The sequence below is a fragment of the Scylla paramamosain genome, chromosome 3 (genome assembly GCF_035594125.1).
Source record: "Scylla paramamosain isolate STU-SP2022 chromosome 3, ASM3559412v1, whole genome shotgun sequence".
In the NCBI taxonomy this organism is placed as follows: Eukaryota; Metazoa; Arthropoda; class Malacostraca; order Decapoda; family Portunidae; genus Scylla; species Scylla paramamosain.
In genome coordinates this window covers 18553228-18577500 of record NC_087153.1, presented here as the reverse complement: position 1 = coordinate 18577500, position 24273 = coordinate 18553228, and the positions used below count along the sequence as shown (strand labels likewise).

At 47.8% G+C, this 24273-nt stretch overlaps 1 protein-coding gene across 8 annotated transcripts in view; it reads right to left on the bottom strand.

Moving 5' to 3' along the window:
* Positions 1–24273, bottom strand: part of LOC135092190 (serine/threonine-protein kinase 26-like) — a 100038-nt gene that overhangs the window by 17914 nt on the left and 57851 nt on the right. The window contains exon 1 of one of the 8 annotated variants that reach the window (XM_063990488.1): positions 14799–15990. The exons of the other annotated variants lie outside the window; for them this stretch is intronic. Within the exon in view, the coding sequence (XP_063846558.1) occupies positions 14799–15605 (807 nt within the window). The 5' untranslated portion in view covers positions 15606–15990. Of the gene's footprint in view, positions 1–14798; positions 15991–24273 lie in introns of those variants that run through there. 8 annotated transcript variants of the gene reach the window in all.

Below are 24273 nucleotides of genomic sequence, written 5' to 3'. Positions count from 1 at the left end.
GCCAGCCCCGTCCACTTTTTTGTGTGTGTGTGTGTGTGTGTGTGTGTGTGTGTGTGTGTGTGTGTGTGTGTGTGTGTATGGAGGGGAGAGAGTGAGAAGGTCGGACTAATAAAACTTACGCCGTGGAGGAGAAAGGCGTTAGGATGATGGAAGGGAGGAAAGGAAAGGGGCGATTTGATGCAACGGGGAGAGAGAGAGAGAGAGAGAGAGAGAGAGAGAGAGAGAGAGAGAGAGAGAGAGAGAGAGAGAGAGAGAGAGAGAGAGAGAGAGAGAGAGAGAGAGAGAGAGAGAGAGAGAGAGAGAGAGAGAGGGGGGGGGGGTTACGGCGCCAAAGGAGGAAGGAAAGGGGTGGAAGGACGAGTGGGAGGGGAGAGGAGAGGGCATTGGCAACAGTGGTATGGAAGATGAGAGGGGAGAGGGGAGGGGGAGGGGGAGGGGAGAGGGGGGTGGGTATTACAGGTAGATATAGAGGAAGAGAGGAGAGGAAGAGAGGAGAGGAAGAGAGAGGGAGAGAGAGATCACTGTTTGGTGCCCGGAAGGTTATGAGGATTTAAACTAACGATGAGAGGCGCGGGGTTGTGGTGGTGGTGGTGGTGGTGGTGGTGGTTCAGGTGCACGGGGAAGAAAATGATGTCTACATAATGATGATGGGAGGGAAGGAAGGCCGGTTGGGGGTTTGATAATGGAGGGATAGACTGGACGAGAGAGAGAGAGAGAGAGAGAGAGAGAGAGAGAGAGAGAGAGAGAGAGAGAGAGAGAGAGAGAGAGAGAGAGAGAGAGAGAGAGAGAGAGAGAGAGAGAGAGCGCATCCATCAACTCGTGAGGCTAAACGATGCTCACTCCAGCCACTCCGCCACTCCAAGCACCACGACCTACTTGTGCCGCGGGGAGCAGGTGAGCACCGCCGTTTAACTGCTGCGCGGAGACTCAGAAAGAGGGAATTACGCGAACTAGCACGGCATTATCTCCCGCGAATGTAACCGCGAACTCGCCTACAACACATGTCACCTACTTCACGACGCTAAGCCATATTACACGTGCCCTACTTGTCGGCTACATCACTCGCGCTCTTAAGTCCATTTGAAACACTTCTGGCCGCACCTCCACTACATTCAAAAGGCTCTCGTTGAAGTGACATGAGTTTTTAATGATGTTTTTACTGTTCTAGCGACAGATTGACAACATTTCCACATTATCAACAGGATAAACACTCTTGAGAACCCGGCTAATCATCTCTGTGGTCTTTGAAAATAGTCGCGGTGGGAGAGCGAAGCGTTTCTGAATACTGCCCAAGTCCAGACAGCAGTGCACGGGCGGTAGATGTGTGGGCGCGGCGCGGAGGTATTTCCTGCACCGCGGCGACCTTGACTATGCTACACGTAAGGCAGGGTACGCCCTCACTGGTCCAAGGCACGGCGGGCGTACCCTAGGAGCGGCGGGGCGGGGTCAGGGGTGGGCGGGGTACAAAGGGCAAAGGGTAAAGGGCGGAGCAAAGGGGCAGGAGGGCACGAGAGGAAGGGGTGAAGGGGCTGGGCGGCAGGGTAAATTACAAGGAAACAGGCAGGGAAATAGCGTGTTGAACAAGTCCTAGACACACACACACACACACACACACACACACACACACACACACACACACACACACACACAAACGCCCCCCCTCTCTCTCTCTCTCTCTCTCTCTCTCTCTCTCTCTCTCTCTCTCTCTCTCTCTCTCTCTCTCTCTCTCTCTCTCTCTCTCTCTCTCTCTTTACCATCCCAGACACGAGTAGAGACGTGCAGGCGTGCGTCCCACTGTGCTACAAAGGAAAAGGGAGGAGCAGAAGACACGATGGGAAGGAAGATGAAGGAGCGAAGGGAAGGAAGGGAAGCAGGAGGAACCTAACACCAGTGGGCAAAGAGGGAGGGGCATGGGGAGGAGCGTTGGGGGATGGGGGGCATGGGGAAGAGCGTTGGAGGGGAGAGGGCTTACTATCACCACCTGTCTCACGCCCCGGGGACAGAAGGACACGAGGACAGGCCACAGCCACAGCCTCCTCCTCCTCCTCCTCCTCCTCCTCCTCCTCCTCCTCTGCACCAATAACCAGCATGTCTATCTCGCCTCCAGCCACTTCGGAGTAAAAATGAAGGGGAGAGAGAGAGAGAGAGAGAGAGAGAGAGAGAGAGAGAGAGAGAGAGAGAGAGAGAGAGAGAGAGAGAGAGAGAGAGAGAGAGAGAGATCCTCGGGTAGGACGCGGTACAGTTAGAGGCAACATTCCTCCGCTTTTGTTCCTTCCCACAGTAAGGCAAGGCAAGGCAAGGCAAAGAGCGCCTCTGTAATACCCGCCTTTCTTCACCCTTTCTTTTTGTCACTGGCTGCTTCTCTTCACACTTGCCTTCACACTCAGCATTTGCATATCAATCAGTGACTCAGTATAACCTCCCTCTTCTTCTTCTTCCTCCTCCTCCTTTCTTCTTCTCCTCTTCCTCTTGATGTAATATTCTGTTTCTTTATCCAGTAGTTAGTTCCTTTCTTTTTTTCTCTTCATCTTTATCTACTTTTCTCTCTATTTACTCAATAGTTAGTAGTAGTAGTAGTAGTAGTAGTAGTAGTAGTAGTAGTAGTAGTAGTAGTAGTAGTAGTAGTAGTAGTAGTAGTTGTTGTTGTTGTTGTTGTTGTTGTTGTTGTTGTTGTTGTTGTTGTTGTTGTTGTTGTTGTTGTTGTTGTTGTTGTTGTTGTTGTTGTTTGGAGGACCTAATGATTTGTTGTTTAGCTTTCCTAGATCCTCCTCCTCCTCCTCCTCCTTAACATCCTCAATTTCTCACCCTTTCCTAACCCTAACTTGTTTTCTTTTGTTTTTCTCTCCCTGAACCTAACCGCGATTTGTTTTCTTGCCTTTCTCCTCTCCTTCTCCATTCACGTTATTAAAATCAAGTTCTCTAGCACCCCCTCCCTCTCTCTCTCTCTCTCTCTCTCTCTCTCTCTCTCTCTCTCTCTCTCTCTCTCTCTCTCTCTCTCTCTCTCTCTCTCTCTCTCTCACCATCCTCATGAACACATAACAACCTCTTACTTCTCATTTTTTTCCCCTCGCCTTATTCAAATCATGTTCTTACCCTCTCCCTTCCCTCTCACTTCTCCTTTCTTCCCTCTCCCTCCCTTCCCTCCCTTCTCTCTTCTGCCTGACTCAATACAAACCAAGCCTTTCTTTCGCCCCCTCGTTTCCTTTCTCTCTCTCCCCTCCTCTCCCCCTCTCTCTCCTCTCCTCCTTCCTATCAGAAAACATTCCTCGTTGTGGGGGAGGGAATTAAGGAAAGGGGGAGATGAAAGGGATGGAGGAGGAGGAGTAAACGTGAGAAGAAAAGGAGGGAGGGAGGGAGGGAGGGAAAGAGGGAGGGTGAGAGGATTCGAAGAGAAAGGAGAGGTCAATGGGTGAGAGAGAGAGAGAGAGAGAGAGAGAGAGAGAGAGAGAGAGAGAGAGAGAGAGAGAGAGAGAGAGAGAGAGAGAGAGAGAGAGAGAGAGAGAGAGAAATGAGAAAATAACATGGGAAAGAAGGAAAAAAAGAAGAAACAGTAAAGCAATGAGAGAAGAATACAGGAAGAAGAAACGGAAAAAAAAGTGAGGGGGGAAGAAAGAGAACACAAACGAAGAACAAGAGAGAACACAAACGAAGAACAAAATAGCAGCAGACCTATTGTATCTTATGAGGCTGTTTGTGACAACCTACACTCCCCTTAGTAAGAGATAAAGCAAAACTTGTGGTGAGAAATGCAGTAAGATAACAAAGACTGAAGGTAAGATGAGAGAGAGAGAGAGAGAGAGAGAGAGAGAGAGAGAGAGAGAGAGAGAGAGAGAGAGAGAGAGAGAGAGAGAGAGAGAGAGAGAGAGAGAGAGAGAGAGAGAGAGAGGAAGGGAAAAGGGAGAAAGAGGTGGACAAAGGTCGAAGGAGAGAGAGGAAAGGAGAGGAATGGAAGGAAAGAGAGAGTGGTGGACAAGGGTGAAGGAAGGAGAGAGGGAAATTGTGTAAGAGTAAGAGGAAGAAAAGGGAGATGAACAAGGAGTGAGGGAGAAAGAGAGGGAGTGAGGGAAGGAGTAAGGAAGAGAAAGAGGTGGACAAGAGAGGAAGGATGGAGGGAGGGAGTGAAGTGAAGGAGTGAAGTGAGGGAAAGAAGATGGACAAGGAGGAAGAAAGGGCAAGGAAAGGAAGGGAAAGAGAGAGAGAAAGGGAGGTGAGAAAGGAAAGGAAAGGAAAGGAAATGAAAGGAAATGAAAGGAAAGGACAAGAGAAAGAGAAAGAGAAAGAGAAAGAGATAGACATGGTTGAGGGAGGTGGAAAGGGAGTGAGAGAAGGAGAGGGAGGAAAAAAATTGAGGAAGATGGACAAGAGATGAGGGAAGAAGTGAGGGAGGAAGGTAAGGGCTTTTCTCTCACAGTCTGCCGGAGTGTCTGACTCACCCTGACTCACTGACTCACCTTGTTGACACTTGATCACTACACAGGAAACCCCCCACCAACACCCACCAATCACCCACCTCCCCACTACCCACCCAACCAAGCCTCGCCCCCCGGATGCTGAAGCCACACGTAGGGGTGGAGAGAGAGAGAGAGAGAGAGAGAGAGAGAGAGAGAGAGAGAGAGAGAGAGAGAGAGAGAGAGAGAGAGAGAGAGAGAGAGAGAGAGAGAGAGAGAGAGAGAGAGAGAGAGAGAGAGAGATTTTCTATTTTCTTAATCATGTTTATGTATATACCCAAAGGACGGACAGACAGACACACACACACACACACACACACACAGAGACAGACAGACAGACACACACACACACACACACACACACACACACACACACACACACACACACACACACACACACACACACATCCTTTGTCTCTCGTGCGCGCTGACCGAGACAAACCTAAAGGGTGACCCGCCGCCCTTGAGGTCAGTCGAGGAGGAGGAGGAGGAGGAAGAGGAGGAGGTATGTGACCGTGACCCAACCACTCCCTCTGGTCATTCCACTCCTTCCTCTCCCTCCTTCTCACCTCTTGCGTGAGAGAGAGAGAGAGAGAGAGAGAGAGAGAGAGAGAGAGAGAGAGAGAGAGAGAGAGAGAGAGAGAGAGAGAGAGAGAGAGAGAGAGAGAGAGAGAGAGAGAGAGAGAGAGAGAGAGAGAGAGAGAGAGAGAGAGAGAGAGAGAGAGAGAGAGAGAGAGAGAGAGTAAACCTCGTACAAAAAGCCGCCTCTCCCATGTTTACTCAAAGAAGACGTGAAATTATTATGACTTTTATTATTACACGCTTTGTTCTATCATCAAGAATTTTCAAAGGCCACAGGGATGATCAGTCAGGCTCTCATGGGTGTTACTTTTCCCAATGATGATGCGGAATCCTTGTAAAACGGTCACCAGAATCGCGAAATCACCAATGAAAAGCCCAATATCTTCCACCAGTGCATGTTTAAAAGTGGATGAGGTAAGAAACTTTGTGAAATTGACACTGAAATCATGAAACCACTTATGAAAACCTCACTAGTGCATGTTTAAAAGTGAACGAGGTAAGAATCCTTGTAAACCTCCCACCAGAATCACGAAAGCACCTATAAAATCCCAATATCTTTCACTAGCGCATGTTTAAAATTGGACGAGGTAAGAATCCTTGTAAAACTGTCACTAGAATCATGAAAGCAACTGTGAAAATTCCCATAACTTTCACTAAAACATGTTGAAACCATTCGAAATATGAACCTTTGCAAAACAATCACTGGAATCATAAAAACCACCTTTGAAAAAACCCAATAACTTTCACTAGAGCGTGTTAAGAGTGGACGAGGTTAGAATCCTTTGTAAAACTGCCACTAGAATCATGAAAACGCCTCTGAAAACCACAATACCTTTCACCAGAGCAAGTTTCAAGCAGTGCAGATGAGAATTCTTGTAAAACTATAAATATATGGATGAATATATGAATGAGGATGAGAGACTGCAAGTTCATTAGGTGCCTTGTGAAGGTCAACTGAGCACTTTGTAGTCTCCTTGTGTTCTTGAGTCAATAATTATTACCACCACAACCACCACCACCACCACCACCACCACCCAATAAGACAAGCGAAAACAAAAGAGCGGCAATATTCAAGGAAACTGGATAAGGGGAGGAGAAAAATACTGAGAGAACCGGACAAAAGACAATCGGAAAACCAGATTTCACACCGATCTTGCGTGCAGATGAGACCGCAATTTTGATTAACGGGACCGACGAGGAGACTAAACGAGCGCAAAAGAATAACAAGAAACGTAAGAAAAGAAATACAAAAAAAAATAATGGAAAGGAAGAAAGAAGTCATGAAATCTGCAAAAGGTGTATTTCTTTATCCCCCTCCCTCCCTCCCCTCTCTCTCTCTCTCTCTCTCTCTCTCTCTCTCTCTCTCTCTCTCTCTCTCTCTCTCTCTCTCTCTCTCTCTCTCTCTTTCTGACGTAGCTTAAAGTAATCAATGAACAAAGATTTCAGTATATTTTCCTTTGTTTTATGGGTTTCCCTTTTGAGAGAGAGAGAGAGAGAGAGAGAGAGAGAGAGAGAGAGAGAGAGAGAGAGAGAGAGAGAGAGAGAGAGAGAGAGAGAGAGAGAGAGAGAGAGAGAGAGAGTCAGGTGTCGAGGTGTAATCTATGACGAGACTAGAAAACATAAAGACAGAAAGATGGTTGCCACACACACACACACACACGACTAGCCTGAAGTGTATGTACGTACCTATACGGTCTGGTGAGCAGCTATGGATAACAGTTATACACACACACACACACACACACACACACACACACACACACACACACACACACACACACACACACACACACACACACACACACACACACACTCACCAGTCCTGCCACGCTACACTCATCCACCACCACCACCACCACCTCATCCACTTCGTCCCGCCCCTCCCTCCCCCCTCCTCCCTTCCACCACACACACCTGTCACACCTCAGCTCCACACACGCACCAGGAAGAGGCAAAGACACCGTGCAGAACCGTGACTCATGCCGCGCGCGCACGCGCGCATACACACACACACACACACACACACACACACACACACACACACACACACACACACACACACACCGATATAGATAGATACGTTTATTGACCGAGAGAGAGAGAGAGAGAGAGAGAGAGAGAGAGAGAGAGAGAGAGAGAGAGAGAGAGAGAGAGAGAGAGAGAGAGAGAGAGAGAGAGAGAGAGAGAGAGAGAGAGAGAGAGAGAGAGAGAGATGGAGGGGTGAAAGCTTTATCAATACACCACTAAGAGTGAAGAAGAAAAATTTTGATAAAAAGAAAAAAAAAATGAAAAGGGAAGCCAGCAGTGAAACAGGAAGGGAGATAAAAAGAAGCAGGGAAGGAGAGATGGAGGAGGAGGAGGAGGAGGAGGAGTGACATCACGGCAGCCAAAAAGAACAATAGTAAGAAAACCACCTCAACCTCCACCTCCTCTTCCTCTTCTTCTTCTTCTTCTTCTTCTTCTTCTTCTTCTTCTTCTTCCTCCTCCTCCTCCTCCTCCTCCTCCTCCTCCTCCTCCTCCTCCTCCTCCTCCTCCTCCTCCTCCTCCTCCTCCTCCTCCTCCTCCTCCTCCTCCTCCTCCTCCTCCTCCTCCTCCTCCTCAGTGACCTGCTTGTTGTTCCACACGTGACCAGGTACACCACCACCACCCCATGTGACCCCAGCCCAGTGACCCATATGCCTGACCTCGCCCCCGCCACACTGACACTCAGGGCCGCTACAATGCGCCATTAAGAGGGAGTGACGCCCCCCACGCTCCGTTCCCGCCACCCCCCTTGCTTCCTTCCTTCGTTCACCAGGCAAGGCACGTCGCTAATGGTACAGCAAGTTTCTCTTCCACTCAAGGAGGACGAGGAGAGACGAGGAAGCATGAAGAAGACGAGGAGGAGCAGGAGGTAGACGGATGCGTGACGAGGCGTGAAGAGGAGGATAAGGAGAAATGAAGAGAAGGAAAGGATGAGAAACGAAGAGGAACGAGGAGGAAAAAGGAAAACAAAAAGGAGAACGAGGAGATAAAAGGATGACAAAGAGTAAATAGCAGGAAGAGGAGAAGAAGGCTCGAGAAGTGAAGAGGAGAAGGAAGAGGACGAGGAGCAAGGAGGAATTACACATGTGAAGAAGAGAGAACAAGTAAGGATGAGTAAGAAAGAGCAAGAAGGAAGAGAAGAGAGAAGGAAGAAGAATAAGAAACAAGAAGGAGCGAAGAGGAGTAAGGAGGAAAAGAAGAGAGGAGAAAATGGAGGAGGAGGAGGAAAGGAAACAAGGAATACAGAAGACAAACACGTATAGAGAGGAAGAACAAAAATAAAAAGGGAATTAGGACAAGCCCAGGAATGAAAAAAGGGAAAGAGAAAAGCAATGAGGAGAAAAAAGGGAAGGTGGAATGAGATGATAGGAGGAGGAGGAGGAGGAGGAGGAGGAGGAGGAGGAGGAGGAGGAGGAGGAGGAGGAGGAGGAGGAGGAGGAGGAGGAGGAGGAGAACAAGGGGAAAGAACAGTAAGGGAGAAGGGATATACTTAAAGGAAGGGGAGAAGCCACTGAAGAAGAAGAGGAGGAGGAGGAGGAGGAGGAGGAGGAGGAGGAGGAGGAAGAGGGCGTGGGAAATAGATACACGGGAAGAGGAAGCGACGGTAAGGAGGATGAAGAAAGGGCGCAGAGAGAGAGAGAGAGAGAGAGAGAGAGAGAGAGAGAGAGAGAGAGAGAGAGAGAGAGAGAGAGAGAGAGAGAGAGAGAGAGAGAGAGAGAGAGAGAGAGAGAGAGAGAGAGGAAATGGGAGAAAACAAAAAGAATCGGAGGCAAGGAACGGAGAGAGAGGAAGAGGGAGGGAAAAGAAGATAATACAGTGAGATAGGAGGAGGAGGAGGAGGAGGAGGAGGAGATAAAAGAAAATGGAAGGAAAACAGGAAGGAGGGTTGGAGGGATGAAAGGCAGCAACAACAACAACAACAACAACAACAAATTCAAACCTACCACTTAACAGAGAGAGAGAGAGAGAGAGAGAGAGAGAGAGAGAGAGAGAGAGAGAGAGAGAGAGAGAGAGAGAGAGAGAGAGAGAGAGAGAGAGAGAGAGAGTCCTGGATAAGCTTACAAGACAGGGAGGGAAGTGTCCTAAGTGGGAGAGTGGATAGAGGATGTGAGAGGAAAGAGTAAAGAGAAACCAAAGGCACAGGAAATAAAGTGAGAGAGAGAGAGAGAGAGAGAGAGAGAGAGAGAGAGAGAGAGAGAGAGAGAGAGAGAGAGAGAGAGAGAGAGAGAGAGAGAGAGAGAGAGAGAGAGAGAGAGAGAGAAACTCCACTCCCATCCTTCCATACCCATCAAGACACTCCTCCTCCTCCTCCTCCTCCTCCTCCTCCTCCTCCTCCTCCTCCTCCTCCACTTTCTTCCTCCACCGCACCCTATTACCAGTGACCTTTCTAACCGTGACTCACCCTCTCTCAACCCCCCTCCACCCCCCTTAACTGTCCCCAACCCTCTCCTCCTCCTCCTCTTCCGTCTTCCATATTGGCCCTGAAGGAAAAACAAGAGCATATTACGTAAATAAAACAAAGAAAATGAAGGTTGAGGCAAAAAAGAAAAGAAGAAGAAGAAGAAGAAACAAAGGAGAGGCGAAGGAAAGAAAAAAGTAAATTTGCAAGTAGTTGAGGAAAGTTTGTTGTGTGTGTGTGTGTGTGTGTGTGTGTGTGTGTGTGTGTGTGTGTGTGTGTGTGTGTGTGTGTGTGTGTGTGTGTGTGTGTGTGTGTGTGTGTGTGTGTGTGTGTGTGTGTGTGTGTGTGGTCGCGAGCCTCTCCTTAATAACCGGAATACTTGTTGTGTTTGTGGTTTTCTGGTGTTTTATTTATCTTTTTCTTTTTCCTCCACCACAAACGGGAAGGAAGGAATAAGAATGTGAAGGTGACGAGATGTTTGTTACCGTTACTGTTCACGTGTTGTGATGATGGTGGTGGTGGTGGTAGTAGTAGTAGTAGTAGTAGTAGTAGTAGTAGTAGTAGTAGTAGTAGTAGTAGTAGTAGTAGTAGTAGTAGTAGTAGTAGTAGTTCTTGAAGTTGCTGTACTACTCTTACTGGTTTCCCACTGGTGATGACAACAACAAAAACAACAACAACAACAACAACACACTACTAAACAAAAGGCAGCATTTCATGTCTACGTAAAGACTGACACTGCAATCTTTCCTAAACATAATCGTAGGAGTCGCTTTTTTTCTCTTTCTTTCTTCTTTACTTTTTTTTTATCACTAAGCCTTCAGAGAAACCTTCTGTGTGTACCTTTGTGGAGGAGGAGGAGGAGGAGGAGGAGGAGGAGGAGGAGGAGGAGGAGGAGGAGGAGGAGGAGGAGGAGGACAGCGAGGACAAAGCTTACTACTTATAAGGGCGTTGAAATCCCTGCGTCACGGAAGGAGGAGAGGAGGGCGTGTGTCCTGGGCAGCCCTGTGATGTTGGGGGAGAGGGGTGGGGGGGAACATTAGGGTGTTGTCCTCAGTGTGGGCGTGGGCGTTGGTGTGGGTGTCCTGGTGGTGGTGGTGGTAGTAATTGTTGTTGATGTTGTTGTTGCTGATGTCGTTATGATATTTGAGGCAGAAGAATAGTAGTAGTAGTAGTAGTAGTAGTAGTAGTAGTAGTAGTAGTAGTAGCAAACAACAACAACAACAGTAAACAAGAACAGTAAAAGATTATACAGATGTAGTAGTAGTAGTAACAATTGCTGCGGCTGTTGTTGTTGTTGTTGTTGGTATCCCGTGGTGGCTGAGTGGCGGCGCTGTGGTGGTTACAGCAGCACAGCAGCGGAAGTACAGACCGCCACAAATAACGCAAGTCTGAGTAGCAATTTCAACACCGCCAGCTTTCACGGAGCGGGAGCAGCGTGAGGCAAGAAAGACGAGGTAAGAAAATTCCGTACGAGAAAGAGGGGGTGGAAAAAGAGGAGAGAAGAGAAGGAAGAGGGAGAGAAAAAAAAGTTAATAGTTTGGATAAGGTAGAAAAGATGAGATAGAGAAGGGAGAAGAGAAGAGAATAAAAGAAAAGAGAAATGAAAAGAGAAAACTATTATAAGAAAACAAAGAGAAGGGGACATATGGAAAAAAGAAAAGGTATAGAAAGCAAAAGGAAAAAAAGGAAACAAACCTGTGAAAAATAACCCCACAAACGGTATTTAAACCTCCAACGCGAGCCAAGGTCAGGTCAAGCGAGGTCACGTGAGGTCAGGGGGAGGATAAACAGCACTTTCACTCCCTGGAGCCCTATTGGTTTCCCTAAGGAGGTACAAAAGTGTTGAGAACTGAAGGAGGAATAGGAATCGTGTGGTGCGTGCGTGCGTGCCTGTGTGTGTGTGTGTGTGTGTGTGTGTGTGTGTGTGTGTGTGTGTGTGTGTGTGTGTGTGTGTGTGTGTGTGTGTGTGTGTGTGTGTGTGTGTGTGTGTGTGTGTGTGTGTGTGTGTGTGAAGGGGAATGTACGAACCAGGGTCATGTGAAGCGAGGAGGGAAGGGAGGGAGAGAAGGGAGGCAAGGTGTGGTCACGCTCACGCCCTAAATCGCCTTCACATTCCCTCCTCTCCCTTCCCTTCCCTTCCCTTCGCCTCTCGGTCTCTCCTCTCCGTTCACTGCCCACGTCACTGGCCGGCCACTCAACACTCTGTATGCTAGCCACCCGCACGCCTCCACCTGCCCGTAACCAAGACTCTCCGCTATTGCGTCACAGAATACACACCCGCACAAACACACGCCCACCGAGATACGCAGCAGATGTATCTATAGAAGCAGGGACGTTGTCTAAAGAATATATAGGTAGATTTAAACGAATAAATGGCTGGGGAGAGCAAGAGTTCATTGAAAGGCAAGAGACAGTAAATCGATGCAGTGGGGTGTATATCTGCAATGAATCATAAATACACAAACGTACAGTACATGCTCACACACACACACACACACACACACACACACACACACACACACACACACACACACACACGGTAAACAGCGGCACAAAGGGGGTCTCATGTCAAGGCTACACCAAGTCACTGAGGAATACAAACATGGAAAGCCCCACACACTCCAGGCAACTAAACCTTCCCCACCCAGACAGGCGCCTCGCTGTGGCCTCCGGTACCGCTGCCCTGCCCTTCCTCTTACCCTCGCAGTGGTAATAGTCCCGGCCACCCTAAAGACCATATTCTGAAACACCTCCGCAACTTTCAAAAGGTTTTATGTAGCTGAAGTTACATAGGGTTTTAAAGATGTCTTTCTACAGTTCTAGTGGTTGATTAGTAAGATTTATACACTACTGACAGGAGAAATACTCTTGAGAACCGGCTAATCATCTCTGTGGCCTTTGAAAATAGTTGTGGTGAGAAAGCAAAGTGTTTAATCATACGGATCTGAGCTGTCCTACTGTCCTTACTCATAGCCAAGGAAAGCAGTCTGTTCTTACTCAGACGAGGTAGGAAGTGCTGTACTGTCATCACTAGCAATGCAGCCAATTCAGTGCCACACTCAGCCTTCAAAGTTCATTAGAGCAGGTGAGATATAATCATGCTGGATGAGTAACTGGGTGATTTGTAACCCTTGGGTAACGAAAAGCATCATCCTTAACTTGATCAAAGCCTCTAATGACCTGTGGGATATTTAATGACATGTGTTATTGAAAGGCTTAACAAAACTTAACGTAACCTAATCCATCTCAAAAATAGATGATATGGCGTACGGGTAAAAGTCAAATTAAATACATCGCCGTCAAATATCTGAGCACTGTTTATTTATTTGTTTGTGTTAGAGAGACCGGCCAAGGAGGAAAAAAATACATAAAAACGCTCGCACATCATGCCCGCTACCCAAAAGAACCAGTACAAGAATCTAAAGAGGTGGCCAGTTTAGTCTTCGAAGTGCCCTGATACAGTTCAAGTTGTTGGCAGGAGAGGAAATACAGAAACAAGAAGAGATAACCAATTCGCTTTTGAGATGTGTTGATACTCCTTTCCTGAAACACTTGAAGTCATAGGCAGAAGAGGAAATACGACATTAGAAAGAGAGTGCCTGAGTGCCAGATGTTCCCCAGGCTCCTCTCCTCTACTTTGAGTCACTCTTGAAGGCAAACGGAAACCATGCAGCCCCGCGAAGGCCACGCGTGTTTTTCTTCATTTTTTTGCGGCTGTCCTCCCAAGGTTCCTGCGCGAGTTGTCCCACCAAGACGCAAACACCCGCGTGCTGACAGTGACGGAATCTTAAACTAGGCGGGACGCACCGATAGCGGCCTTGAGCACTTTCCCTGTCGACCGAGTACAGGCAGTCATGGTGAAAAATCAAAGAAATCAAATCACATTTTAGAATCACTTCCACTGTTTTGCTTCTTCCCTCCATCTCAAATCCTCTGATCTGCTGCTGTCCAATGGTGCTTTCATAACTTTTAGTGATAGATTACTGGAATGTTGAATGGGGTTTTCATTTTTTTTTATATTGTGGCCATTCATAGACTAGGTCATACTAGACAGATAAATAAATTAATAAACAATATAAATGGATAATAAATAATAAAAAGGAGAGAATGTGACTTTGTGATTGAAACATAAGTAGACTAAAAGAGAGAGAGAGAGAGAGAGAGAGAGAGAGAGAGAGAGAGAGAGAGAGAGAGAGAGAGAGAGAGAGAGAGAGAGAGAGAGAGAGAGAGAGAGAGAGAGAGAGAGAGAGAGAGAGAGAGAGAGAGAGAGAGTAATATAGCTATGCAGAGAAGGGAGATGGAGAAAGCACACCACCTTAATACATAAACCACACTTTCTTCCGATCTAACACCATCCCTCCCCCTCCTTCCCTTCCCCTATCCTCACCCGCCCCCCTCCCCTGCCTTTCTTCACGGTGGTGTCGGGTAGAGGCAGGCAGGCATGCAGGCAGGCAGGCAGCAGGCGGGCCCAAGCGTCACCTTACCCTGCACAGGAGCGACACGTGACGGCCGCTGCTCCCAGCCCCTGCCAGGTTGCCAAGCGTCCCTAAGCCTGGCTCTGGACCCCCCGCAGCCCCGCTAAACTCGTCGCCTCACCCTCGTCCGGAATCACTCTGGTCTGGACTCTCTCCCCTCCTCCCCACGCCAACCCAGCCTTCTAGCCCCGCACAGTGACAATACACTGTTTTTTTTTGTATTATTTATCTATTTTTATTTATGATTTTGTTGATTTATTTTGCTTTGTTTATCTATTTATTTATTTTTATTTACTTATTTATTTATTTATTTTTTATCATGACAAGCTAATGGTTTTACTCCTAAATGTTCTTGATTACTTTTCTTAATTACTTTTCAACAGGGGTCTTAGGGATGTTGTCAGGGGTCCCCGGGATGTTTTTTTTATGAATCTAAGGGTGGCTTATCAAGTTCCTATTCCTAAACGTTTCAACGCCTAAAGCTATTTTTACCACTGTCTAGTGGACGTTATCAGGGTTCTCAGGGTTGTTTCATGATTCAATGTATTTATCATGGATTGTAAGCCATTTTTGCGAGTAACATCAGAGCCCTGCAAGTCATCGCTGTCTTTGGGAACAGTCGTAAAGCAAGCTGGGTGACAGGAACACAAGCCTGGGTTCACAAGCACGCTGCGCGGCGCGGCGCGGCAGAGAGCCACTGCCATGACGCCAGAACAAGTTTGCCACAGGAAGGCTGCCGCTGCACAACGACGCCCTACTGAGAGATGAAATTTCCCAGTGGTGGAGTGCGCGCCACACAGAGGAGAGCCTGGCCGCTCGCTGGCTGACACCGAGCCTCCCTTATGACAACCCAGAGGTATGTGGACTCACCAGCTGACTGAGCTCCACGCCCCCCTGTTCCTTCCCTTCCCGCCGCGCCTCCTCCACCTCGTGCTTCTGCTCCACCTCTATGGCAGGAGGAGGGACATGGTGCGGAGGAGGGGAGGGGGCGTGGTGGTGGGTAGGGGAAGGGTTGATCTGGTGGGGGTCCCGCAGGTCGTGCATGGCGGGCCAGGCAGTGGGTAGCGAGTGAGGTCCACTGCTGGACCCGTTACTCAGGGTGGGAAGGTCGTGTGGCGTGCGGGGCCGCGACCCCAGGATGGAGGGCGGGCGGGAGGACCCGGAGTGATGCTGCGGGGTGAGCGGGACATTCTTCTGGGGCGGATCAGACTTGTGCCCGTGTTTGATCTCCGCCTTGGCCTGATGCTTGCCCTCCGCCTTCAGCTGATGTTTGGAGTAGCGGTGCTGGTGGTGCAGCTGGTGGTGCTGCTGCGGATGCTGGTGGTGCAGGTAGTAGGGGTGGTGGCTGGTTCGGCCAGGCAGAGTACTGGTGAAGGTGGAGGGGTGTTCAACCCCATACGAGCCCGGCAGGGTACTGGGCAGTGTTCCAGGTAGGGTGCCGGGGAATGAGGAGGGCCCCGAGGACACCATCTGCGGTATGGGACCCGAACTGTGGCGGGGCAGGCCCTTGCTGCCCCGCTGGAGCCAGGGCGGTACTCCCCACCAACCATTTTTGACGGGGGAGGCGGGCGGCGGGTACAGAGGGTGAGGGTTGTGGGCTGGGGGAAGGGACGCGGGCCCAGGCTTCACAGAGCTGCTGGAGTGCACCGCCCGCGAGAAGAACCCGCGACTCGGCATCAGTGCGCCTTACATGGCAGGGCTGCCGGGGAGGGAGTGAACCACACCAAATCACACCATAACACACCAACAAACACACCACAACACACCGCGCCGCTGCCGACACTGAGACCCGACCCGCCGAGCACACTGCCGCAGGTCCGACGCACAGGCGACCTCTTTACCGACTGAGCGGCGCGGGCTGCAGGAGGCGGCCAGGTGAGCGCGGCCTGGCTGCTCACCGCCGCGGGGGGAACCCTACAACCACCACCACCGCCACCACAACCATCACACATCACTACACGCCGCAGTCACACGGAGCCCGCTGCCCTGCCCCGCCACGCAGCCTACACCACGGCGCCTCTCCTGCAGGAACAAGGGCTTGGGAGTGGGCTGTGGCTAGAGGAAGCCTGACACTCCTACGGAAGGAAAGTTCTTACCGGCAACCGAGCAGAGGTGAGGCGGCGGCCGGGAGTACTACCGCCATGACCCGCTACGGAGCCCTCCCCCCTTACCCCTCAACCCTCACCCCCACGCCACCCCCGAAACCTTACTGCCTGTACTCCTGCCAGCCAACCCCATCCCGCCTGCCTGCCCGCCCCTCCCTCCCTCACCCCATACACTCCTTCCAAGACCCTACTCCAACCTTGTCCGCCTTGTATACACACGACCATGCCCCCCAACCCCAAACACCCCACAACACCCCCGCATTCCTCCAGCCTCAACACTCACTTGCCCCACTTCATCCCAGCCTGACGGAAGGGAAAAAAGTGACCTTAAATCATGACGGAGGAAATTGACTGGGGAGGAAACCAAGACGACAAGGTGCATCATCGAGAAACCTTGCTTACTGTGACGTGTGCACCGAAGGCTTTGCTACGCTTTCACTCCCTCGGGTGGTGGTGGTGGTGGTGGTGGTGGTGTCAATGCTATTCAAGAGGTTCAGAATTTACCTATAGTTCGTAACCTTGATTAATAAATATCTGGCCACTATACCAAGTTCTCCTTAGATAAATGGCGGTGAAGAATTGAAAGACTGAAAAGAAAGGGATGGTGAGATGAAAGAAGAAGGAAAGAGAAGGATGAAAGAGTAGGAAAGAAAAAAAAAGGGATAAGTGAAGTACGGAAGGAAGAAAAAAAAAAGAGCATTAAATGACGGGAAAAGAGAACAGATTGCAAAGAAAAAGGAAATATGAAACAAGATACTCCACAACATATCACACTTTTTTTCCTGTTTTTCTTCTTTACTGATGAAAAGAGGCTCACAGAGAATAACAAAAAATTGAGAAAGAAAAACTTCACTGCCGTTTGTGAGAAAGTGAATTGAAAAACAAGTGAGGTTAGGAGGAGGAGGAGAAGGAGGAGGAGGAGGAGGAGGAGGAGGAGGAGGAGGAGGAGGAGGAGGAGGAGGAGGAGGAGGAGGAGGAGAGACAAAGGAGGGGTGAAGAAGAGGAGGGGAGGAGAGTTTCAATCGGCTTACTCCACCTACCTGTTACTCCAAGACTCCACCCGACTTCCACCACCTCCACCTCCACCTCCACCACCACCACCACGACTATACTTGTAAACTCTTGGCTTTCCTGTTTACAAATGAATGCATGCCACGGTTGTGTGTGTGTGTGTGTGTGTGTGTGTGTGTGTGTGTGTGTGTGTGTGTGTGTGTGTGTGTGTGTGTGTGTGTGCGCGCGCGCGCGCGTGTGTGTGTGTGTGCGCGCGCGCGCGCGGCTACAAATTAACACCTGTGTCATCAAAAGTTACCTCAGAAACAAAAAGTGATGTTATACGAGTAGAATTACCAACCTGACAGGTGTGTGGAGGAGGAGGAGGAGGAGGAGGAGGAAAGTGATGACATGCGAACTGTTGGGGAGGAGAGGAGAGAGAGACAAGGAAGAAGGGAGGAGGGGAGAAAGATCAGTGGAGGTTAAACTGTGGAAGAACAAGAAAAAAACAAGAACAAGAACAAAAACAAGAAGAAACAACAACCACAACAACAACAACAACAACAACAAAACGAATACAATGAAAAAAATGGGAAAAGAAGAGCTGAAAGAGAGAAGAAACTGAGAGATGGAGAGGAGGAGGAGGAGGAGGAGGAGGAGGAGGAGGAGGAGGAGGAGGAGGAGGAGGAGGAGGAGGAGGAGGAGGGAAATACCACAAGAGTTCCCTGAGTTCTGTCCCCACCCACCCTCCTCCCTCCACCTTCTTCCCTCCACCCCACTCCACCTGTCACCGTGACCTAGCTTGACCTTCCTGCTCTTCTCCTCTTCCCAGTACTTTTATTATTTTTCCCCGTCCATTTCTTTTTATTTACTCTCTTTGATTTCCTATTTTCTCGTTTTTCCCTTGTTCTTTAATTGTCTATCAGTTTTTTTTTCCTTTATTTTTTTCCTTTCCGTCGTTATTTTTTTTTCCGTGTACTTTCATCGCCAAGCATTTCTTCATCCTCATTTCCCCTTCATCTTTTTTTTTCATTCCTCCTCTATTTTTCCCTTATTCTTTTTTTTTCATTTTTGTTTATTTCCACCCTCCTTACTCTTCAGTAACTGTCAGTCACTCCCATCTCCTCCTCCTCCTCCTCCTCCTCCTCCTCCTCCTCCTCCTCCTCCTCCTCCTCCTCCTCCTCCTCCTCCTCCTCCTCCTCTTCCCTTTACTTCTTCCCTCCCTCACCTCAATAATTATCAGTAACTCCCTCCTCCTTCTCCTCCTCCCCCTTCTCTTCCCTTCCCATTATTTCTTCCTTCCCTCACCCACGCTACTGATGGGTGAACGTTGACGGGTACACGCCAAGGTGAAGACGCTAGATCTTCGCCAACTTATTCTGAATGGGTACGTACGTACGTTCAGTGACCTCCCCGAGAGAGAGAGAGAGAGAGAGAGAGAGAGAGAGAGAGAGAGAGAGAGAGAGAGAGAGAGAGAGAGAGAGAGAGAGAGAGAGAGAGAGAGAGAGAGAGAGAGAATTACATCTGCGAGTCTAAAAAGAATGTGGATTGCCAAGAGAGAAGTTATTAGCGTAGTCAGTCAGTCAGTCAGTCAGTCAGTCAGTCAGTCAGTCAGTCAGTCAGTCAGTCAGCCTATCAGCTAGCCATCCAGTTATTCAATCATTTATTCAAACAGCCATTCAGTCATTGTAGTAGTTAAATATTCAGTCAGCCAGCCAGCAAATCAGTCAGTAATCAGTCAGTCAAACAGTCACTCACCAAGTCAGTCTAGGCATTCAGTCCATCAGTCAGCCATCCAGAGAATTAATCAATCAGCTAACTTGCAACTCCTTTAATCAGTCAGTAATCCAGCCAACCTGCTAGTCACCCACTCAGTCAATCAGTCATATAGCCAGTTAGTTAGTCAGTCAGTCGAGGCTCCACCATTATCATAATCCTGTGAGTCTGTCTCCAGGCATTTACCAGGAAGGGTCATGGTCCTCTAGTGATTTAATACACTCCAATCAAGTGTGTGTGTGTGTGTGTGTGTGTGTGTGTGTGTGTGTGTGTGTGTGTGTGTGTGTGTGTGTGTGTGTGTGTGTGTGTGTGTGTGTGTTTCCTTCACTGGCTAGTCTGATACGCAATGTGAGGTGAGGTGAGATAAGGTAGGAAGATAAGGTTAAGCTAGATTAGGTTAGGTTAGGTTAAGTGGAGGTGAAGTGAGGTGAGGTGATGTAAGGTTTGGTAAGGTAAGGTAAGGTAGGGTTTGGTAAGGTAAGGTGAGGTAAGGTAAGCTAAGATAATGTTAGGTAATGTAAGGTTAAGTTAATATTAGGTAAGGTAAGGTAAATTAAAGTAAGATAAGTAAGGTAAGCTGTAAGTTAGGTCTGACATAAAAATGAGCCAATAAAAATAGAGAAATAACCACAAACCAAAGCGAAGACAAAAGAAAAAACACAGACGCGAGGATGGATTCACTCTCGACGAAGCAAAAGCAGAAAAACCGCGTTCCTGGCTGGCCGGAGCTGCTCTTTCCTCATGCTTATACAAGAAATCGCCATTACGAGCAGCAAGATAGAACAGAGGAGACAGGGAAGAAAGAAAGGCATGGAGACAACACTGATAAAGAGAATAAATAAATAATAAGCATAAACTTGTTGTCTAAAAAATATTCTTAGATACAACTAAGAATTTCTCTTCCAATATTCTTAAACGTCTCAATATCCAAATTTAATGACTTTTAACAGGATTTAGTGGATGTTTGTGTTTTCAAGGACAAGAGAATAAATGAATGATAAGCAAAGACTTGTTCTTAGTCTAAAAATATCTTTGTATACAATTAGACACTTCTCTTCCTATATTCTTAAATGTTTAGGTAACAAAATCTTACTACTTTTGACAGGTTCTGGTGGATGTTGGGGTTTTCAAGGATATTTTCGTGATTCAGGCGAGTCAATAGAAATTATGTGGAGTGAATGAAGGAAAACTTTAATAAGAACCTGAGTAATCGTCCATGTGGCCTTTCAAAATAGTCTTAATGAGAGAACAGTGCGTTGGTTGGCCTGCCTCTCTCTCTCTCTCTCTCTCTCTCTCTCTCTCTCTCTCTCTCTCTCTCTCTCTCTCTCTCTCTCTCTCTCTCTCTCTCTCTCTCTCTCTCTCTCTCTCTCTCTCTCTCTCAAAGCAGGAACAAACAGCAACAGATCTATTGGTCCTTACGATGCTGTCTGTTGGGATTATCTAACAAGCAGTGAAACAGGATACCAAAGGAGGAGGAGGAGGAGGAGGAGGAACTTAAACTGGACATAAAGAACGGAGAAGCAGGACAAGGAGGAGGAGGAGGAGGAGGAGGAGGAGGAGGAGGAGGAGGAGGAGGAGGAGGAGGAGAAGGAGGAGGAGAAACCTGTCACTCAATCCGACACTCGAGGACACGCTATATCTTGGGGTTTACACAAGACGCAGCTTCACACACATTCTCACCCCCAGCCTTTCTCTCAGCCATTGATCTCCCCACACCTTCCCTTAGTCCCCTTGTCTCTAACTCCATCAGTCACACGTGCTCTGCTGTTCTTTAGTCTTATTCTTTTACTATTATATTACTTTCGATATTTTATTTTATTTCTTCATTCATTCATTTAGACTTATTTCATAGTTTCCTCCTCCTCTTCCTCCTCTTCCTTACTACTACTCCTATGTCCTCCATCTTTAAATTTATCACTGAATCTCCACTACGTAATTTGTCTCCCTCCTTTCCTCACCTATTTCAGTCACTCACTGACTCAATTATCCATTCATTCACTAAGAATCCTTTATCTTTAGTACATTAACATAAAGAAAAAAATACGGAAAATGCCAAGGGTCAGTTAATATACACATGTCCTGATTTCTATCCCTTCTTCCTATCCTTCCTTCCCTTCTCTGTATATTCTGCACCTCCCAAATGGCTCAAGTTAGCTAATACCTTCACGTACATTCACTCACACGTAAGGAGAATGCTAAAGGTCAGTTAATATACACAAGTCCTGACACCTTCCCCATCCTCCTATCCTTCCTTCCCTTCTCTGTATCTTCCGTCTCTCCCAAATGGCTTGTGGGTTACTTAATATTTTCACCACACTTATGCAGGACAGCGGGAGTGGAAGGCTAATATTAATGAAGTGATAAGATTAATGATGAGATGGTTTGGTCACGTAGTAAGAAGAGAAGACCAAGAACCGATTACAAGAACATGAAGAAAACCAGGTGAGGGAAGAGGATCGGAGGAAGACAGAGTGAGATGGAGGGATGGAACTGCGGTAGAATTGCAAAGGATGGGAGCCACAAAGACGCAAGGGACAAGCAACTGGAGGAGATTCGTACATGGTGCCAACCCCTCACTCTAGAGAAGATGATACTCATGCACATTCACACGCCCCCACGTACTCACCTGGGCGTGTCACAGAGTGAGGCAGTGGGGAGTGAGGCAGTGAGAGTCGCCTCCACGCACTTTCACTGGCCAAGCATTGTGTTCACTCAGTCATTCAGCTCCCCCTTCTCTCTCTCTCTCTCTCTCTCTCTCTCTCTCTCTCTCTCTCTCTCTCTCTCTCTCTCTCTCTCTCTCTCTCTCTCTCTCTCTCTTGTGGTCACGCCCTCACACGAAGCCACGAGAATTTATGTGTGTGTGTGTGTGTGTGTGTGTGTGTGTGTGTGTGTGTGTGTGTGTGTGTGTGTGTGTGTGTGTGTGTGTGTGTGTGTGTGTGTGTGAAAATTTATGCTTTCTCCAACTCTCATGTCTCTGCATATTTGCTTTGCTTTCACTTTTGAGGTTCTTAGGAGAGGTTTCATGACCACTTGATTCGTCTGCCTGCCTGCCTGTGTGTGTGTGTGTGTGTGTGTGTGTGTGTGTGTGTGTGTGTGTGTGTGTGTGTGTGTGTGTGTGTGTGTGTGTGTGTGTGTGTGTGTGTGTGTGTGTGTGTGTGTAAATCATCTGCGTCAAGCTTATGTTGTCCTGTTTTCACATATTTTTTGTTCACCGTAATCGTAAAAGTCAGCGTGTGTGAGCGTGTCTGCGTTCCTACATCTTATATCTCCCTCTCAGTCCCCGTCCCACCAACCTTCCAGTACCAACTCACTTCCTCATATCCCGGGTCACCTCCTTACCCTCTCGCCCCTCTCACCTGGGTACTGATGCACGGGAGGGAAGCTGGTTACGGTCACTCACCTGGGGAAGAGAGACAAGGGTCAGTACACGATAATCACCTGGCCTACCTGTCACACGAGGATATCCTGTTTACCGTCAAGCGAGGGATAAACACTGAGGCAGAGAGAGATTCATAGTTCTAAGCTTGTTATCATTTTAAACACGTCAACCCGGAACTGTGGTGTGAGTATACCGAGAGGAAAGTTAGAGAAATGGTGATGTGTGTTATAGATACAAGGGATAAAAGGAAAGGAGAAATTCATAGTTCTAAGTTTGTTGCAGTTTCAAATATGTGAGGCTGGAATTATCAGGACAAATAATTTTTTGAAATGTTTGTTTTGATAGAGGAATGGTGGGTGTGTTATGGGTACATTAATGTAAAAGGAAGGAGTTTAGGAGAATTATTCAGTTTCAAGTGTGTTAATTATCATTTTTAACACGAAAGCAAGGTATCGTAAGGGTAAATTAAAGATATGCGAATACTTAAGGTGTGTGTGTGTGTGTGTTATGGATACAATAAGACAAATTGAAGATTATGACAATGTTTGCTAAGAATCACTAGAACAGCCAAAAACCAGAGTAACTTCCACCACCCTACCTGTTACAAGTAGCCATAGAATACTTAAACTACTAGCAGAATCACAAAAAACACCTTAAGAAACCAGAGTAACTTCCACTAGAGCCTGTTACAAGTCGAGATGGGGACGCTGAAAACATTCAAGAACACTGAAGACTGAAGCGAAAGTTACGTCACACACGAGATAGCTAAGATCACTTCCCTTACGTCACTCCTCAGCCTAAGATGTCCAAACAGTGCCAAAGAGCCTCGTCAGGTGAACACAATCGGTTCTTCACGCCCTCATTCACGCTTCTCCCTCTCTCCCTCTCTCAGTAAACTCAATACTCAACCAAGAGAAGAAAAATGTATATAGACCTTCTGTAACTGCTGCATCACTCCATTTCCTCACCATAAATGACTTGCGTGTGTGTGCACAGCCAATCTCTCCTTTTCCCTCCCCGCAGCCTCCCCCAATCAGAAAGACGGGAAGCGAAATATCGTAGTCTGCCTCTCCTCACTCCAGTTTTCTTTGGTTTTCTCCCCGGCGCATCGCAGAAAACGGGTGTCAATAGTAAATATGGAACGATCATTTTTTTTTAAGACGTTTTATGTGACTCACTACTACACACACACACACACACACACACACACACACACACACACACACACACACACATAAGGAATTTGCGTTTTATTGCGTCTTGGGAGGAGGAGGAGGAGGAAAGAAGAAAGAAAGAAAAATAAGATAAAAAAATGGAAAAAAGAAGAGGATAATGACGGATTACAACAACAACAACACGAGAGAGAGAGAGAGAGAGAGAGAGAGAGAGAGAGAGAGAGAGAGAGAGAGAGAGAGAGAGAGAGGGGGGGGGGTTAAGGTCAGGAGAGTACAGTTACCCAATACACAGACTACTAGTACAGTAATAATCTTGACACGGGAAGCCATACATTCACTGCAGAGGGAACGAGGCAGGCCCTACATAGCTGGCGCCCTTGAGCACTCCTCACTTTGACCCTGCCCCCTGCCACTTGCACACACTACCAGAGAGAGGGAGAGGGAGGGAGTACGTAGCCGTGTGGTCCCGTGCCGTGCTCTGACAAGGGTTCACTTTCTCGTATATGGAAATTATTAACTAAAAATAGTGTGTCATTAAACTAACTCTCTCCTCAGGAATGTTTTCAAAGGCCACCTAGATTATTAGTGAGGTTCTCAAGAGTGTTTTCCCTATTGACTATGCAGTGTTTGTTTGACCGTCAATAGAATAAAGGAAACACTCTTGAAAACCACAATAACATCCACTTGAGCCTGTTGCGTAGAGGTTACTCCTCCTTAAACCGTCACTAGAATCATGGAAACACCCTTGAAAACCTTTATAATGTCCACTAGAGGCTGTTACGTAGATGTTACACCACGATAAACCATCGCTAGAATCATGGAAACACCCTTGAAAACCACAGCAATATCCACCAGAGCCTGTCACGTAGAAGTTATCGGGATAAGACCCATTATTTTTTTGGACTGAAGTAAAGAGTCAC